Source organism: Humulus lupulus, chromosome 3, assembly GCF_963169125.1.
Source record: "Humulus lupulus chromosome 3, drHumLupu1.1, whole genome shotgun sequence".
Taxonomy (NCBI): domain Eukaryota; kingdom Viridiplantae; phylum Streptophyta; class Magnoliopsida; order Rosales; family Cannabaceae; genus Humulus; species Humulus lupulus.
This window is the reverse complement of record NC_084795.1, coordinates 270,906,045-270,927,493: the sequence shown is the minus strand read 5'-3', so window position 1 is coordinate 270,927,493 and position 21,449 is coordinate 270,906,045. Positions and strand designations below refer to the sequence as shown.

Below are 21,449 nucleotides of genomic sequence, written 5' to 3'. Positions count from 1 at the left end.
GCAAACGGTTACAACAGATTTATACTATTCCCAATCATTGCTACCTGTCATCGTAGTGGTCTTCAACAATTTCCTTTTGAGCAATTCCATGATTTTCAACATATTTAGTTGTTAAGTTTTGTTTTATTTTTATGAAGATATTTTAATATAATATTTTAATGATTTAATTATTATAATTGGGGTAATTTTGGTATTATAAAAAAATTATTGAAGGGTACTATTTCGTACTAAGTCAAAACATAGGTATCAAATAAGCATATTCACTTATTATTATTATTTTTGTCGGAGCTAACATCAAATTAATAATTCAAATAAAGAGAAATAATTATGGCTCCATTCTTATTTTGTCCTTTTCCATCTATTACTCCAAGTGAAACAAAAGTAATGGTTTTTTTGCATGGAATTGAATGGAAAATAGAAAGAGGAACTAATTTGTAGTGTTTAATAGAAAATAGGTACTTAACTGATAAAAAAAATAAAATGGGGACATAAATTATACAATGGGGACAAAATGAGGGTCTTGGGTGGTATTAACCTTTTATAACTTACCTATGTCATAATGATTGCATAACAATGAGAATATTACTTTTAAACTGATATATGATGCTTGTGATTGTTAATCGACGAACTATAATAATAAACATGATAAGAACATTTTTAACGCAATAGGTAAATTTTGTGCCAATTTTGGCACAAAAAAATAAGTCAATTTATAATTATGCTCATTGCACAAGATACAAATTAAAAAAAAAAAAAAGTTAATAATTTATTTAATATTTATTGATAATATAATGGTAAAAAAGGTGAATAAAAAATGCAACATGTATAGTCATTAATATATAGATATAGAATTGCAAACTACCGGCCGGTCATGTGAAAAAGTCATATTGAATCATTCATAATAAAATAAAAAGAATGATATGTTTATATTATTAATCAAGAGGTATATAGGAAGGCAATTAATGAATTGTTCGTACATTAATTGTGTACGTGAAAGAACATATTTATACGAAGAATGTGAAAAATTGCATGTATGGACAAGGTAACCATCATAGTTGACCGGTCAAAATAAAGAAAGAAATTGAAATTGCTAGTGGGAGTGGGAGTGGGTGTTGAGTATGGCGTCTGCATGTTGTTTGACTACGTTCCAAGCCTGAATGACATGAGACTCCTCCGTGAGGCTGGCTCCGACCGCAAAACGCAGCAAAAAGATACCACCAACAACCGAATGGGTCATGTAGATCCCACCTGACCCGTTAATGGAGTCCATCAGCTTGTTGTTCACCTCATTCACCGATACAATCTTACTCTTCTGGATCACATCACTACTAGTATTCCTGAGGCTGCCATTATTATTATTGGTTATCTCACACAATACCACATTACTTTTACTACTAGCTATTATTCCTGATGGCCTTATTCTGAAACACACGGTGGCGAAATTCCTCGGAACCACAACCTCAAATCTCTCGTCGGCTTCCACAAAACCCTGGAACAGCTTGGCCATCTTCACATGGCTTCGGAGAAACCCACGTAGTTTCTCCACTCCATAGCTTCGGAGTACGAGCCAGAGTTTGAGAGAACGGAATCGTCTGCTCAGAGCCAGTTGCCAGTCTTTATAGTCAACCACTTGCTTTGATTCGGTGGCCTTGTTCTTCAGATACTCCGGATCCGTAGACAATGATTGTGTCAACGCTGCGGGGTCTTTGACCCAAAGGCAGCAGCAATCCAAGGTGGTGAAGAACCATTTGTGGGCGTTGAAGCTGAAGGAGTTGGCTCCTTCCACTCCGTCGATGAAGTGCCGGAATTCTGGGCAAATACAGATGCTCCCAGCATAGGCCGCGTCGACATGGACCCACATTCCGTAATCTTTTGCCACATCGCATAGAGGCCCGAGGGGGTCGACGGCCGTTGTGGACGTTGTCCCAATGGTTGCCAGTAGAAACGTGGGGACGAGTCCAGCCTCAACATCGGCAGTTATGGTGTTTTGCAAAGCCTTGGGACACATGGAAAAGGAGGACGACAGCGTTGTGGGGATGACTCGAAAGTTGTTGGGGTGGATCCCAGCAATCTGTGCGGCTTTCTTGAAAGCGCAATGAGTTTGGTCCGAACAATAAACGACGAGCTTTCCGATATTGTCGTTTCCAATGACTTTGAGGGTTCGGTCTCTGGCAGCGACGAGTGTACACAAGATTGCCTCGCAGGTGGTTCCTTGTAAGACACCACCTCCGTTACCAGAGAAGAGAAAAGACTTAGGCAGCCTGAGCATCTGGCCCAGCCAGTCCATGACTATGCTCTCCAGCTCGGTGGCGGCCGGAGACGACATCCAGTTGAATCCAACGACATTGAAGCCGGTGGCAAGCATTTCGCCGAGGAAGCCTGCAATGCTGCCGCTGGAAGGGAAGTATGCGAAGTAGTTGGGGCTCTGCCAGTGGGTTATGCCCGGAACGATGTGGTCCTGGACGTCACCAAGAATCGTCTCGATGGATTCCGGATAGAGAGGTGCCGATGTCGGGAGACGTTTTTTGAGGTAACCCGGTTCGACTTGGCTAAGAACTGGGTACTTCTCGATGTTTTTGTAGTAATCGGCGATGAAATCGATCACCATGTGGCCTTGGCGCCTGAACTCCTCGGGGTCCAAGGGGTTATTGCTTGCGCCGGCGGCAATGTTCGAAAGGGCGTTGTTTTGGGGAAACTCAAAGTCGAGGGGTCTACCCATTTGAATGAATGAATATGGATATATATTACCTTTTTTTTTTGTTGTTGGTAATTATATATATAGCTGTATTACTAGTTCAGCTTTCTTTCTCTCGAAAACTTAGTTTGTGTATGTAGGTGTGAGAGAGGTGAGATGAGAGAGAACAATATTGGGTTCAGTTGTTGTGTTCTACTCTCTTTCGATGTAAGAAATGGGTTGTGATCTTAGTATATTTATATTGAGGAGAGTAGCTAGCTAGGCATCTAATAAGGCACATGGGAGGAAGTTTCATACAGTTTTGGGGTTAGAGTTGGTGAAAGTGGAGATTTGACCGAGAGTGGGTGAGTGTTGAAAGTTTCACTCGTCCTTATATACTCGACCTTTCGCGCGCGCGCCTAATATCTTACCAGATTTAAATAAGGTTGTTGTATCTTTGACAAGAGAAATGACGTTAGCAAGCGCTAGCTAGTCGATATATGAGCTTTAGATTACATATTACAAATATATATATATCTTTATACTTTTATTGAGTACCAATTAGTGGAGTTATACTGTACATGCACTGCTGAACACATATCGCATTATCATATTAATATTATTAGTACTAGTCTATCTAAGGTATGTGCATGTTCTTACTAGCTTCTTAGAGATTTTATATGTTTTTCCCATCATTGACGCGAACTAACACAGAAATAATGATAATAATAAATATTTAAGCTGATGAATTCTCCCCTGTATGAAGCAGCTGAAAGGCAAACAAGAAGACAATATTTATAGTTAACTATAGCTGTGTGAGAAAAGGTTTGCAAACGTGTGATTTTGAAGTTGGACCAGTAATTATTCAATATTGAAGTCAAAATATGTTATCATTATTATTTTATTATTATTAATTTAACTAAATTCAGGAGGATGAATCTATATACTATGTATAAAAGGGTTGGTCGTATCCAAATTTTCAGCAACTTATTTTGTCCTTTAGTGTTTTTTTTTAAAGGAAAAGTACTTTTACTGTCATTGTACGTTTAGGTGAATATTTATGTATAACTATTATAAAAATAAATGAAGTTAACAAATTATTTGATTTGTTGGTGCCTGATTACCTGGTTGGACATTAAGTTTTGTTAAATTACATTTTAATCATTGTATTTTGTAAAACTGATCAAAATATATAGTACATTTAATTTAATCATCAAAATAATTTTAATATAGGACTAATTATTGATTTATTTACAATGCAATCAGTTTAAAAAAGTGAAGAAAGTAGCAAAGATCAGATAATAAAATATTATATTTAAAATTATTGTAATTAAAATTAAGTGCATGGTACTATTTTGATTCATTTTGTAAAATATGAAGTCTGAATATAATTTAACAAAACATAAGGTTCAAACATAAAGTTTAACAAAACATAAACAAATATTATTAATTATTCTTGATAAAAGATTAATTAATTTCTTCGACATTTTATATTTCAACTCTGATTTTTAATATAAATAAAGATTATTTGGTTTTATAATGAATTATATATTTTAACCATCTTATTATAGATTTTTTGATATCATTAACTACTCTTGGTGATAAAAAAAAAAAACAATCAATTATTATTCCATACTCTATGTTTCAACTCTCGCTTTAATTTTTTATTTTCTATTTTATGTTTACTCAAAAAATTCAGTGTTTATTCAAAGAGTTTTATTACTACTACAAAATTGGGCTTTCCTGACACCCAAACACGACAGTGAACTCACAATTGCTTAGCGTGACTCTACACTGACAGTTAAAGTTGTTGACATAGAAACCAATGCCGACAGTGAATAAGTGTCACCGTTGATTTTGATTGTCGCTATTGACCCCAACTCTGGCAATTAAAAACTGTTGTAGTTGACCCCAACACCGACAGTTAATTCGAGACCAATGCCGATAGTTCAAAATTGTTGTAGTTGACCCCAACACTGACAGTTAATAAAAGCTCAATACCAACAGTTATAACATGTCGCCGAAATTCAAATAAAATTAAATCATTCATTAATTAATATAATTAATGAATAATTTAATTTTAAAAGTAAACTAAATTATGTAATAAATATATTTATAAAAATTATATATTATTTAAAAAAATTAAAATTAGATTTTCTTTTGTTTCTAAATTTTTAATATTATTAACTTTTGTAATTATATGTTTTTATAATACTTTTTATATTAAAATTTAAACTTATTATGATATAACGAATAATACTTATTAAATTTAATTTGTATAACATATTTATAAAATTAGTATCAATTGAAACAAGTTATTTTATTAATTGGTTAATTCTTGTAAAATAATTTGAAAATTTCTACAAATTTATTAGTTGTAATTTTTTTTATTATTTTGTATTTTATAAATTTATAATATTATATTTGAAATATTAATTTTATATATACATGTATATGTTTGAAATATTATTAATTTTTTTACAATGGCGACAATCTCTTATTGGACCAATGGCGGCAGCTATAAGTTGTCGTTATCGGTTTTAAAACATAAGGCTAACAGCGACAGCTTATAGCTATCGGTATTGCTTAATTATACTCATTTTAAGTTTAAAAAATTTCCCCACACTATACTCTCTCTGTTTCTCTCTCTCTCGACCCCCACGATCTGTCTTCCTCTCTTTCTCTCGACACAACCGCTCCTCCACGTCCGTATGTGTGTTGTCTTCTCCAAAGCCGACCAAACTCATCCAGCCGACGACACCGCCGCTCCTCCAGCCGTGCGAAGCCGACGCCGCCTCTCCTCTAGTCGTGCGAAGTCTTCGTTGCTTCTAGGGTTTATTAATTTTTCAGATCTAAAAAACAAAAAGAAATAGAAGAGGAGAAGGGACTGGGTCTGGGTTGACGGCAGCAGGGGGCTAAGGGCTGGGTCTGGATCAACAGCGGCATGGGGGCCTGATCGACGGCACAGGGAGCGGCTCGGGGTTGGGTTGGGCTGGTTTGGGTCTGGTCGACAGTGCAGGGAGGGGCGGGGCTCGGGAGTCGGGTGGTGGTCGACAACGCAGAGTCGGGGCTTGGGGACTGGGTTGACGACGTATGGGCTCAAGCAGGGAGGGTTGGGCTGGGTCGATGGCTTGGGGGCTCGGGGCTGGGCTGGGGGTCGGGTGGTGGTCGACGGCGCAGGGTGTGGGTTTGGGTGGGGGTTGATGGCGGCTGGGCTGGGCTCGGGGCTAGCTGGGGGTTGGGTGGTGGGCAATGGCAGCAGGGATGAGGACTCAGGTGACTCAGGTGGTGGGCGATGGCAACAGGGGCTGGGCTCGGGTGGTGGCGTCGGGCAGGTATTTTTTTTTAAAGCATTTTTTTATTAATAATTATTTTATATTTAAATGTTCTATTTAAATTATATTGTATTGAATTTTATTTTGGGTATATTATGTATATTATGTGGAATTTTACAAAATTAAATATAATGTTGATATTAATGTGTAGGTTAATATTTTGATTGGTCTTAAAGCATTAGATTAGTAGTTGGCTTGCGAGAGGTATGTTGTATTTGATTTTTTTTAATATAAATTGTATAACTTTAGTGGAGTTTGGATATTTTAGATATTCATCTGTAGTGAAATAGGTTATGAGAATTCTGTGTGCTGCGGTGATAACAGAAGGTTGAAAACTTGCATGTATTAGTGAAGTAAATTATGAGAATTTTGTGTGTTGTGGTGATATATGGATAAAAACTTGTGTGTTGTTTGATTTGTTTGAATTGTTTGTGTTGATTGTGACAGATGACTAGGCTAGTAAATTAGGGGATATGTTGTTCGATTTTATGTTTGGTTTAGTTTTATACTTCAATGTTTTCTCTTCAAAATTTTAATGATAATACTCCTATAAATTATATCACAATGAATATGTTGTCACACTTGGACTCAGACATTGGTAGGAAGAGACTTGTGTAACAATTGTGAGTAAACTTATTTATCTACACTACAATAAAAATCTAGTTATAATTGTTCATGTTTGGTGTATTATAATGTGATTTTTCATGTTTCAGGGATGATTTTAGAAAGAAATTCATGGTAGCCAATCTTTACTTTGGAAAGACTATTGGTGACAAGGGTGAGTACAAGGACAAGAAGAAGAAAGATATGTTGTTTGACAATGAATTTATTATTTTATTTTCTTTGTAATTTTTATTAGAGTAAAATAATCTTTTTTGAGTGGTTAATTCTTTACTTTGAATATCTAGTTATATATTTTTTAAGGTTAAGAGGATTATGTTTATAGACAAAGCTATGTAATTTTTTAGTCAAGTAGTAGTGTTATATTTGTTCCAAAATTTATTTTATTAGATTTGTAAATACTTTGTATAAGTTTTGTTATTTTAATCTATAATTTTTCAGATTTGTATATAAATGTTTCATTTAAATCATAATTTTTAATTTAAAATAAAAATAAATAAATTTTGTAAAAATTAAAAATATAACTTTTAAGGGCACGCGAAGAGAGCCCTAAAAACCTTACTTGAAGACACTCAGCAGGGTCTTTTAGGACACGTGGACATTCTTTTAGGGCATGCACTAGCAACGACAACACCTAATAACTGTCGGCGTTGCCAACAATGGCGACACCTATTAACTGTCGGCGTTGCCAGCAACGGCGACACCTAATAAATGACGACGTTGCCGGCAACAGCGACAGTGTTTAACTGTCGGCATAGCTACCCCTACACTGGCATAGGCAAATACAACGGTTAGTCGACTCTCTTCATTGCTCAATAGCGACAATTAAAAATTGTCGAGAAAACTCATTTTTGTAGTTGTGTATTGACATTTTATTTTCCAAATACCATTTTTATAATCCTCTTAACTTTTTGCTAGAGTTCAAATTTAAAAAATTAAAATATATGATGTTTTGTTTTATTTTATTTTTCACAATCATAATTTGCTTCCACTAAATTTATATAATATATATTATATGTGTGGAAACACAAAGTTTGTAATAAATAGTGTGAACTTTGATGAGAACTTGATATCTGCTTGAATTTTTTTCTTGTGTTTGTTATTTTAGTAGTATTGTTTATTATTATGTTATTTCACTTTTTGCTTGCTTATCTTATTGAGTTTATAGGAACAAAATAATAAATTAGATTTTGAACTAAGTTGGTCAAATTTATCGCAATTAAAGTTCATTATGTTTAGTGCTTTTAAGTTTCATATTTAAGATTTATGTCAAAACTAACATTTTTATTTTTTGTTTATAAACGTTAGGTATAATTGTATGTATAACATCGTTTTAATTTTTATATGAGAAGAATGCTCATATAAGATTTCACTCTAAGTTATGTGGCACAAACGGTTAGCAACCAAGGTGTAATAGATGGTAAAAAACATTGTAAGGCGGCACGTTGAGGAGTGGTAAAGAATTAGAAGTGACTGGAGAAAACACTAAGCAGGAAAATGAGCCCACTTCAATCCAAAATGATGAGAGAAAATAAGAAAAGACAAGAAAATCAAATTTCTCAAAATCTAATTTTACCCAGTTTGCTACAGCAATGACACAAATAAAGTGGTGTAGAAATTTCAAAAGTGGACCCACCATTACAATTCCAAAGGCATCATCAAGATGTTTAATTTAGACATTTTTAGATGTTTTGAAACATCTTCACATCAATATACCATTGGTAAAGGCATCGAAATATGAAGGGTTGTACTGTAATTTTGAAGAATAAGACCCGAGTTAAAAGATCTAGGTAGCTTCACAATACTATGTTTTATAGGAGGTCGTGATGTTGGTCTAGCTCTTGCGATTTTAGGGCTAGTATTAACTTGATGCTCATATCATTTCTTAAAAGTTGCGAATTGGAGAAGCAAGACCAACCACAATTACTTTGCAGTTAGTTGATTTCTCAATGGTACATTCAAAAGGCAAAATTGAAGATGTAATTGTGCAAGTTGACAAGTTCATTTTTTTCCAGAGAATTTCATTATTTTAAATTTTTTGCGAATAGGGATATTCCTATTATTATGGGGATACCTTTTTCGACTGGGAAGAATTTGATAGATTTTAAAAACAGAGAGCTTGCAATGAGGGATGATGACAAACAAATGACTTTCAATGTTTCTCAATGCCATGAGGGTTTCAGATGAGAATGAAGAATGTTCCACTTTTATTGTGTGCTTGAGACCATAGTGGGTGATAAGTGGGAAAATGAAGCTTGTGAATGTGGAATGAAGGTACTTTCTTTTGAAGATTTTAATGAAACAAGTGAAGAGGAAGAAGCCCAAGCCACATGGGTGGACTCAAAGCATCTCATATTACCATTTAAAAAATTAAATAAAAGAATCAATGCAAAAGTAGTAAATTGTTAGGAATTGTGCCCTAGAAAGAATGTGTTAGAAAATGTTTTATGAAATAAATAATTAAGATGAATTTTTGCATATATTGATTATTTATTATTATTTGAATAATATTATATGACTATCACAAAATTTTAATTCGTTATTGTGACTACAATCTTGTATTGGTACGAGAGGATTAAGATTTAGGGAAAGAAATTAAATAGATCACAACAAAACAAAGTTATATTGAATCTTTGGATTAACTATTTTTAGTATAGTTTACTAGTATTATGTATACATGTAATATAGATTCATATTACTAATGTAGTAGGACATCTTAGTGGATGTACTTTGTATTAATGTGGTTATACAATAACTGGACCCAATATGTTATTAATACATAACTAAATACTATTTTGTTTTATAAGCATCAATTAAACATATCAATAAGATGATTATATATAAATTGATCTTAATCCTGAAGCTATTATGAACTCATGTTTATATCATTTGAGTCATTTGATTCACTCATTATGGTTTGTCAAAATGAACAAGCTTAAAACTTTTATTTTGGGGATTTATTGATGTGAATGGCTGGGGACATAATATACGGATATGGAATCTATATCTTTCCGAGAGAAATTGAATAATAGTTCTCTTAAGGATTAGTTTTTGGAACTGAAAGGTTATTAAGCTCAAATTCATAAATTAGTTTATGAATTAACCTCACTAGTAAAATTTAATGGCACTTTAGGAAACAAGAAATAATTAAAGAGGTACAATGATGATCTTATACCTACTTTAATTATGAACCATTAATAGAATATTGAATTGTATGTATAAATTAAATTGATGAACGCTTTTTATCTTTAAAAGTACTCAACAAATAAATGTCTATAATTGCAAGAGTACAGTTTCATATTTTAGTGGAATACTATTGAGATTAATAAATTAAGGTTATTATATAAAATAGATTTAATTAATAATCTAAATTTATTTAAGCTTAAAATTATAGGTCCCCGAGGTGGCTCTATCAACACTATTCACACTACAAAAAAACGGGTCTTTAGGGGCGAGGATGTCGCCCCTAATAATACCCAAAGTCGTCACTAACCTGTCTCCGATAATATTTTGATGCTAATGTCGATTATTATTAGTAGTGAAAAAACAGTCGTCCCTAATAATAAGTATTAGCGGCGACAGTTTCGCCCCTAATAAATTGAACGTCGCCTCTAATAATCGTTATTCCCATATCATATTTCACCCCTGATAATAAAAATTCACCCCTAATAATATAATATTAGTGGTGACTTTTATATTATTACCGGTGACAAGTTTCGTCCCTAATACTTCTATATAAATAAGAAATCTATTAAAGTAAAATATTTAAATAATATTATTTAATTCATAATATCAAAATTAAATATGCATAAAAATAATAACATTAAAATTAAATACACATAAAATTAATAGTTTATTCAAATTACACAACTAATACAATATTATCCAAATTAAATATGCATACAAGAATATATTAATGCATTAATATATCAAACATCTCAACCATCAACATCCTCCATATTGTCCCCTTCTTCTGGTGCCTGTGGTGGCTGCGGTGCCTGTGGAGTGTGCGGAGGCATCGACCATGGATACTATGGAGGTAACAATGATCCTCCACGTCCATACATGTATGGATAAGGATAGTGCAAAGGTTGAGACAACTATCCACTCATATGAGGAGGCGGGGGTTGCGACGAAGGTCCACTCATATGAGGATGATAAGCCTGAGGGTACGAAGGCATTGGCCATTGATACATATATGGTTGGGCCGAAGGTTGAGATGGAAAAGTTGGTGCAGGCATGTCGGGATGGCTTGGTGAAGGCTCAGAAGCTGAAGCTTTAGACGTGTGTTGTGTCTAAGGTTCAGAAGATGAACCTACATACTTCTCAAAAAACCGCTGACATGTATTCTGCATCTCCACGTTTGTTGTCGGACGTTTTTCAAGTGGAAGCTACTGATACACGTATTGAAGCTGCTTATTCATGGTCTTCACAATATCAACCAATTCACGTATTTCCTCAGTCGACTATTGAGGTGGTGCCTAAGAAAGAGTATTTTGAGAGGGACGGGTTAACGCTTTACCCTTTACTTTGCGACCAACTCCTCGCAGGTGGCGTCGCCTTTCACCAAGAACTTGACTTAGTGTCTTCATTTGATCGACTGAGGAAGAATCATCGGTACTAGGATTCAACTGTCTACTGAGTCTCAGCTTCAAGAGTTGACTTCAACTTAACCTATTCTTAAAAAAATATTATAATACAAAATAAAATATAATTATTTGAATTGATAATAAAGTTAAACTTACATAATCTTGTTCAACATCCTCGTTGACGAAATTCTTGTTCTTTGTTGTCCAATGATACTCCTTCCATTCCTCAATGAGGTTCAGGTTAACCTAATAAAGAAAATGAGAATGTTAGAGAACTTATAAATTTATACAACTTAATTAAGTTAAAATTTTCACTTACTTTTTTCGTGAAAAATGGCCACTAATGATTTCGTGCCTTGTGTTGTAGAGTACTTCATTTTTTCTTGGTTTATGTTGTTGTTTCTGCCATCCCTACTTTCCACCCCGTTAGTCCACAACTCTTTCAACTCGTCCACCAATGGCCTCAAAAATACATCCATGTCCTTACCTGGTGATTTTGGCCCATGAATAAGAAGTGTCAGCATGAAATAATTGTCCTTCACACAAAGCCAGGGTGGCATATTATAGTTCGTCAACACAATAGGTCACATGTTGTACGATAAACTCATGTTGCCAAATGGATTAAACCCATCGGAAGCCAAGCCTAGACAAATATTTCTAGGATCTCTTGCAAAATCAGGATGTCTGGTGTCAAAATCCTTCCATGCTAACCCATCAACTGGATGATGCATCATCCCCTCTTCTTTCGATCTCCCAGTATGATACCACAACATCTTTTCCGTTGTATGCCTTGAACTGCACAATCTTTTAACCAGGGAATCAGCGAAAAATAATGCATCACCTTATGCATAACATTTTCCCCTTTATTCTTCTCATTTATCCACCTGCTACTCTTGTACACCAGACATGATTCTTTAGATGCATGCTCATTATGAAGTAAGTAGCAATCATATCTACACACATGTATTGATTGGTATCCCAACCCTAATTTACTCAGTTTTTTTTAGCCTTGTAGTGGGACACTGGAATTTTGTTTTCCTTTACAAATGCAAACTTTAATAACTTCAACAATTCATCAAATGTGTTGTTCGGTATCTTCCCCCTCACTTTCAAGTGCATCAACTTGGCTAAAAAGTTCAGCGATGATATCCAATCACAACCCGGATATAACTCAGCTTCAATCTCGTCGAATAACTCATCATAGTACTAACCCATTCCACTATTAGCTTCTTCAGCATTGTTCAATAAAAGAAAATCTTCAACGACGTCTCGCATCTCATCTACGGGCTCATTCTCATCCACCCCTTCATCATCAACATCTTCCTCGACTTCCCCATGGTAAATCCACTGTTCCTAACTCTATTGGAAACCTCGATTGAATAAATGTGACATCCAAAGTTTGTAGTCTAAGATTCATGCATCTAACACATAGGCATTTTATTCTCCCATCACAATCTTTGTGTTGTGATGCCATATTCATGAAATTTTGGAGACCAATCCAATAAGCATCATAAACATGATTTCTCAATTTCATCAAACTCATATCAATCGCCATCTACGGTAAATATAAGAACATAAAATTTTAAAATATTAATAATGTCAATTGGTTGACTTGGTCGATGAGCATGTTTACCAATTTTATTTTCTTTTATAAAAAAAGTTAAAATGTAATAAAATAAAAATATCAACAAAAGTATATCTAATACTCCTATCCCGACCTAGTGGATCCCTCAGAGATTGTAACGTCTCAAATTACCTGATAAGGCTTAGGGCCTTGATTAGGGGGCCAGGATGGCAAATTATGGAAATTACATGTTTATGTGTTATATATGCGTGTAATTATGTGATTATAATATGAGCATATTTCTTATTAGAAAGGCAATTGTTGTAATTAGGTATATTAATTAAGCATGTGGGTCTGTTTCTTATTAGAAGGACAATTTTTGTAATTTGGCATATATGTGATATATGTGTGGGACCACATTATTATGTAGATATATTTGGGTTACTCGGCACGAGGAGATCCTATGGAGGAAGTTAGCAAGAAAGTCACAACGAGACCACTATTTGACTCAGTGAGTCAAGGGGAATTATGGGTATTTAGCACATTACCGGGATATTGGGTAATGGTAATGAATATTTGATGATATATTGGGAGTTAGTGAGGTCAGGAGGAAATTATGGGAATTTTGACTATTTTACCCTCGGGGGCATTTTTGGGACCCCGAGCATTGGGATTTACTTGAGGTTACTTAAGCTCGAAGTAAGCTGTCAGAAAGAAAAATACGTTCAAACACTGTTTCTCTCTCCTCTCTCTCTCTCTCTCTCTCTCTCTCTCTTTCTCTCTCTCTCTCGTTATCCATTTTTATCATTCTTCGTATTTTCGAAGGAAACTAGAGTTTTAGGACTCGGATTCAAGCAAGGATCAAGTCATAATGATTCTAGGAAAGATTATAAGTTTATTAGCCGGAGGAGTTAGTGAGAAATGACATAATCAGAGGTAATTCAAGCTTTTAATTTACCAGTTTCCGTTTCCTAAAGTTTCTTAAGTTTTGAATTTGGATTCTATGTTTTGATGAGTTTTTGAGTAGTTTGAAGCTTGGGTTTTTATGGTTTTGGGCCATTGAGATGATTGGGAACTTTGTTTTTTGGGATTTGGATATGTTTGGATAGGTTTATGGAGCGTTTTGAAATTGAAAAAATGGAGGTTTTTGGCTAGGTTCCAGGTCGGGCTGCTGCCTTATTCTTGGGCGTCGCGGCCCAAGCTTAGCGAAGAAGAGGACATGGCTGATGGGCACTTAGGGCCGCGGTGCCTGATAGGCGTGCCACGGTGCAGACAGAAAGGGGCATGTCCTCTATTTTTGGCTGGCCACGACGCTTAAGGGGAATTTTGCCTTCGGGAGGGTTTTAAGTGCGGGAACTCAAACTTAAGGGCTCGTGATCGATCCTACTACCCAGTTCGGTAGGATTCGACGTCCCGGAGGCTAGGAGTCAGTCCGAAAGCCGTTATGTACTCATTATTGATGGGATTCTATACTTGGTTGTGACTAGGTTATCGCTAGGGGCTTAGGATCAGGATTGTGCTCGAGGGTCGTTCTTATTTTTCATTACACTCGGACTTGAGGTAAGAAAAAGGCACCCATTATGTGACATACATGATTAGGGCTTGGCCCGAATGCTAAATATAGTTTTGATTGGGCATTGACCCCTGTAAATATGCAAGATTATGATTATGCTTGTGATTATTGATGAAGCATGTTGAGTGCTCTATATATTGATATTTGTTATATGATGAATGCTTGTTTGCATTATATAAAGCATTGACTTATCAATCAAGGATGGCAATAGCACTGAGCGCTGGTCGTAAAGCATTGACTTATGAGTCAAGGGCAGCAATAGCGCGTTGAGCACTGGTCGCTATGATTGGATCTAATCAGGAGAGCGTTACACGTTTGTTTGACCCAATGGTCGTAGAAAACTAAAGCGCTTGGCTAGCTCTATGGCTAGTTATTCAAAGCTAGGGCAAATGACCCAGGTTGACTCTATGGTCATCAGATTAGGGTTGCGAGCCTCATAATGATTCCATAATCATTTATTTGTACCTGTATGTATGCATGAGTAGGTTATTACTGCTGGGCATGCTAGATATACATTTGAATCTGTATATATTTGCACTTGTATTAAGTTTTCTTGTTGGGCCTTGGCTCACGGGTGCTACGTTGTGCAGGTAAAGAGAAAGGAAAGCTGGACCAGTCATGAGTTGGAGAACTTAGGTGGTGATGTGTACATATGTGGCCGCTTGACCACCACAGCCAAGGTTTCTCAGAGGAACTAGATTGTAACCCTATTTTTGTCGCTTAGGTCGACGGGTTGTAACTTTTGAATTGTAATGACCTTTTTGGAAACTGTAAAAACGTTGTAAACGTTATTATGGGATCTCATGTACAGTTTAATGTTTTTAATGAAACATCCATTCATTTTAACCGAAATTTTTAACCCTGGACCAGTAATCACACTTAGATGCACGCTAATGGCCTGGTGACTCGTTTAGTGAGTTAAGCACTATTTAAAATACACAGTGTAACGGTCTTGGCTAACCAGGACATTACAAAGATAGTTAGCAGACATTTAGTACTCCCCACTTTTTCAAGATATTTGAAGAAATATCTTGAAAAAAATGAAGAATACTAGATGAATACATTGACTGAGATTACTATCCCCATGGCATCCATTAGGTCTATGTCTATGACATTTTGTTATTAGAAATAATAACAATATTTTGTTATAAGAAATAATAACAATTTTTTTATTATTAGAAATAATAACAACTATCACTATATGATAATAACCATCATATCCTATCCTGACCCTATAAAGACCCTATCCCGACCCCCGAACCTATAAAAATCATATCCCGACCTCCGACCTTATAAAGAGCCTATCTCGACCCCCGACCTTATAAAGACCTTATCCTAACCCCCGAACCTATCCCTACACTATAAAGACCATATCCCGACCCCTGACCCTATAAAGACCATATCTCGATCCCTGACTCTATCCCAACCCTATAAATACCCTATCTCGACCCCCAACCCTATCTCGACCCTATAAAGATCCTATCCCGACTCTATAAAGACCTTATCCCGACCCCCGACCCTTTCCCAACACTATAAAGACCCTATCCCGACCCCCGACCCAATCCCCACCCTATAAAGACCATATCCCGATACCTGACCCTATCCCGACCCTATGAACCCTATCCCGACCATATAAAGACCCTATCCCGACCCTCGACCCTATAAAGACTCTATCCTGACCCCCGACCCTATAAAAGATCTTCTCTCGACCCTGACCCTACCCTAACCCTATAAATTTACAAAAAGTTGGGCAACATCTCCCTTATACTAATGACCTAGCCATCTGTAAAAAGTTAAAAAAATAATTCAAACAACAAACAATAAATTTCTTCCTTATATCTCCACAACACACAAAAATTTCACAAAATCTACTTCACTAACACATACAAGTTCATAACATTCTGATATCATCGCAACACACAATATGTATCTGAGAACCTACATCACTATGGATGAATATTTATGATATTCAAACTCCTCTAACAATAGTAAATAGTACTAATAATACTAATAAATAAATAAGAGACACATATCAATTAATAAAAGGATCCACAAGAAAACGTTCCAAATGAAAAGGTTCTAAAATCCACTCCTATTTATTTTCTCCAAAAAAGAAAAAAAAATTATAACACATATAACATATACATATATGGGGGCACTCTTATAGGTTACTACCCATGGATGATTATTTTTATATTTACCATTGGATTAAGATCAATGATCCATGTTTATAATTGTAAATTAATATTTCTAAAAATAAAATTTGATTTTTTTAAACTTTTGGAATGGCTACCTGATGACATGACGGTCACATATTTATTAAATAAAGAATAAAAAAAATCTTATTTAATATTCGTTCTCCATTCCTGATTCATTCATTTTATCAATTCCATGAGAAAAAAAATCATTTTGGAATTAATGAGAATAATTAATGTGACCATTATATTTTCAACTAATGTTTATTGCCTAATTAATCTAAAATATTCGAAATTATTGATTTTATATATTTAATTTATTTATTTTTATCATCATTATAATTATTCCTCATCAAAAATTTGTTCAGCGATTTATGGTAACCATTCATGGGTAATAACCATTGAGAAGTCTTCCATACATATATATATATATACCTTACACACATATACAAATACACCACACACACATATATATTTAGGACAATTTTTATATAGGGGCTTCACTTTAAGCCCTACTGGTGGGGCTCTCAGTGTTCTCGACCCGTGAACAGTTTTCGGCGCGATTTTTTTATGACCGTGTATATTGTAGCTATTTAGACACTATTATAAAAACATGCTTTTAGGACACTTTTTTAGGGTACTCACCTAGATGCGAGTCCTAAAAACATCTCTTGGAATTTTTATGACACTCATTGAGAGTCCTTAAAGAATTTCTTTTAGGACTCGCAACACGAGCCCTAAAAACTGATGCGTGTCCTAAAAGTTTGAATTTTTTTTAACAAATGTTCCTGGACTTTTTAGGACACTCATTGAGAGTCCTTAAAGAATTTCTTTTAGGAAACGCAAAGCGAGCCCTAAAAACTTATGTGTGCCTTAAAAGTTTGAATCTTTTTTTATAAAAAAGTTCATGGACTTTTTAGGATACTCATTGAGAGTCCTTAAAGAATTTCTTTTAGGACACGCACAGTGAGCCCTAAAAACTTATGTGTGTCCTAAAAGTTTGAACAACTTTTTTTAACTAAAGTTTTATTATGTATTAAATCACAAAGAAAAAAAAAACAATAGCCCATTCTCTCTCTCTCTCTCTCTCTCTCTCTCTCTCTCTCTCTCTCTCTCTCTCGAACTTACTGCCCAGCCACGAACGGCGGCGCTCCAGCCACCGCCGCCTACACGCATCGGCCCACAGCGTTCCCCGACCCCTGAAACCCCCAGCCTCGTGAGCCCATGGCCTCACGCGCCCCCATGCCTAGTCGATGAAGCCTCCAAGTTCAGAAACTTTTGTGGGTTTCTATCACGAAACCCCACTACTCAGCCACTTACAGCGGCTCTCCGGCCACCCACCGCCTACACGCGTCGGCCCACGGTGTTCCCTGGCCCCCAAAAACCCCAGCCCCGCGATCCCCTAGCCTCACGCGCTCCCTAGCCTAGTCGATGGGACCTCCAAAGTTCGACGACCATGTGGGTTTTCGAAAAATTTTGGGCATTTTCTGATCACCTCGAGCCACCCCGAGCCAAATGACCACCACCACTGCATTCCTTGTGTTTTGGGCTTCAAAATTCACTAAAGGATCGGACCGAACCTCCACTGTGGGGTGGTGGCGCCGCCATCACCGTTGGAGCTCCAGCAGGAGCTTTGGCTACCATTTAATTTTTTTTAAATTAAAAATAAAATCTTTTTGGACTCGCGAGTCCTAAAAACCCTTAGCTTTTAAGGCTGTGAGTCCTAAAAACTTTTTTAGGACTCACAAAGCGAGCCCTGAAAAGCCGTTTTTGTAGTAGTGAGAGCATCCTGCAAATTTTCAGAAAACTCCAAATAGTTACAGTATCGAAAACTAATTTCAAACATGTTGTTTCACGCGTGACTAATTTTTTTTATGCACGTGGAAAGCAACATGTTTGAATCTAGTTTTCGGTACTGTAAAATATTCGAATTTTTTTGAAAATTTGCAGGATGCTCTAAACAACTACAATATATACGGTCATAAAAAATATTGTACCGAAAACTGTTCACGAGTTGAGAACACTAAAGAGCCCCACCGGTAGGGCTTAAAGTGAAGCCCCTATATGAGAATTGTCCTATATATTTACATACTTACACATACACATACACGCACACACACACATATATATTTATATACTTATATATATACACACATACACATACACACATATTTATAAACATACATAAATATTTATATATAAACACACGGCCACACACATATAAACATATAGATATTTATACACACATATAACATATACATATATATACACACATATATAATTTAAAATATATATATGTTTATATGCGTGTATAAATACATATATATTTATAAAACAAATATATATATATAACCTGGAAAAAAAAACAAACATGTATATATAATTTTTTAAAAAGCAAACATATATATATATTTATATTTACTGCTGGCGAGGTATGGTGGCTCCGGGGTGGCACAGCGACAAGGTGGCTCCAGGGTGGTGTGGCGACGAGGTAGGTGGTCTCGGGGTGTAAAGAACGCCCTAGACTAATACTTACAAAACATTCGCATAACATAGTTTATAAAAGAATACCATCTATTATTAAAGTCTCAGGGGGACTTATTTAAAACCATGCAAGTTGGCGCCACAAGTTTAAAATAAAACATAGGTTTTTATGCAAAGTTCAAAGAAACCAAATAAATTAAATAACAAAGTCCCACTGATAATTTAGGAAAGTCCCTTAAAAACAAAACATAGTTTAAATGGCGTTCTACGTTGATCGTTTTATCGTCCATAGGATTACCCCACGCCATACACCCCATGATGAAAGAACTCCTCACGTCACCACGCATGCCATAGAGAAATCCTATTTGCTACCTCGAAGGAAAGTAAGGGGGGTGAGCTAAAAGCCCAGTAAGGAAGTACAAACAAATAAGCAAGTAAGAAAAACAACAAAAACCAAACACTAACATTCATCTAAGACATCATGGTACGTCATAACGTAATCGTAACATATCATCATATCATAACATAATCATACATATCATCATATCATAACATAATCGTACATATCATCATATCATAACATAACGTAACATATCATCATATCATAACATAACGTAACATATCATCATATCATAACATAACGTAACATATCATCATATCATAACATAAATGTGACATATCATCATATCACAAACATACAGCATACATGATGAGCATGGAACGCTAGTTGTCCATGTCACCCTATGAGGTAAACAGGAGATCTCTGGTCCTTGAATAACCTCGGCGCGTCCGCCCTAGGAGTCACGTCTCAATGTCCTTAGTAACTCGTTCGATGTATCTGACATCGAAATCTGTTTGATGTATCTAACATCGTATTCTGTTTGATGTATCTAACATCCATACACATATCACATTCAACATATCATCACATTATGGCATTCATAATTTCATAACAGTTCATTCATATAACAACCTTACCATTCATAGCATAAAATCATAGAATCTATCTAACTTCCTTACCTCAGGTCCAAGCCAAGAATTTCACATTCTTTCAACGAGCCTATATCATAATCAAAATAACATTTCTTAGGTTCATAAAATTACTATTTTGCCATTCCATACAACTTATGTGTGCATGGGCCATGCACTCATGATAACAGTTACACTCAACATGCAATTATCGCCAAAAGAATAATGCTCGTTCTACCCATTTTACTAACATGATTGTTTTATAAAAATCACATAGTTGAATAATAATCATGATTTTGGACGTAAAAGTTGATTTGCATGTAACATGCATACGTGGGAACATTGCGTAATAAAGACGTTTTCAAAAACGATAATTCTACATTTCTTGCTTTTATTGTTTGAAAATCAATAGGCATATTACATGCTTTATTTTCCTTATAAATTTCTAAGTTGATTAAATTTCTCAAAACTTTATTTTATTTTATAAAATTATTTTATTTTAGCTCAAAAATAAAATATGTGACATCTCCCTTAATTAATCTCAATTACAAAGGATTAACCAAAAAGCTTGGATTTAATTAAAATGCCTATTTTTAATATGTTTCTTTTAAAAATATATTTTATCATTGTTTTACATAAATGAGGTGAGAAAAAAAATATATTTTTAAGTGTGGAAAATATATTTTTATTTAAATTATTTAAGACTTAGTTTTTATGTGACAAAATCCATATGTGACAATTAAATAACAATTTTTGACCTTTTTAAATCAAACTTTCAGCCACCATTTATTTTCTCAAAAATCACAAATAAATAGAATCTAAATATTTTTCTCAATCAAAATAAAGGAAAAATCATTACTTATCAAAATATGTATTCATACCATTAAAATATCATTTTTCAATATCACCATAACTTAGGAAAAATAATTTATTCCAAAAACTCCATCAAATTCATTTTAGTGACATTTACTTCATATTTTATTACAAAAATTCCAGCAATTGTTTTTATCATTAAAAATCACCATAATCAATTTAAAAGCTCATATTTTCTAAAAAAATCAATAAAAATTCTGTAGGTAATTAATTAAGTAAAATATCATAACATGAGACTTAAAATCCACTTTTTAATTTCATAAAAATTAACATAACATCAAGAACATTACTTATGCATGCAACTCATCTTTTTATCAACTTTTACCCAATTATTTACAAAAAAAAAAAAAAAAACAGCAAGCTTAATTTCTCATAAAACTCAACTTTTGTCCCAAAAATTACATAAAATCATACATGTTTAAAATCTCATCATACTCTTATAATATGCATGATTCTAATATCACTAACATATTCACATGAATTCTTTTAAAACCATTTTTTTTCTATTCCATTGAAAACCAACAAAACACTAACAATGACAATAACATATAATAACTCATAAGCACCATATT

The 21,449-nt window shown here is 34.7% G+C and overlaps 1 protein-coding gene across 1 annotated transcript; it reads right to left on the bottom strand.

Moving 5' to 3' along the window:
- Positions 1–963: 963 nt before the first annotated feature.
- LOC133824209 (tyrosine decarboxylase-like) lies at positions 964–2,892 on the bottom strand. Its single transcript, XM_062257078.1, has one exon. It carries the CDS (start codon positions 2,717–2,719, stop codon positions 1,091–1,093), a length of 1,629 nt encoding a protein of 542 aa, XP_062113062.1. The 5' UTR covers positions 2,720–2,892; the 3' UTR covers positions 964–1,090.
- Positions 2,893–21,449: the final 18,557 nt, after the last annotated feature.

Bases quoted from the DNA above. Each gene is read 5' to 3' on its own strand.
- LOC133824209 (XM_062257078.1), bottom strand. From the start codon at position 2,719: ATGGGTAGACCCCTCGACTTTGAGTTTCCCCAAAACAACGCCCTTTCG.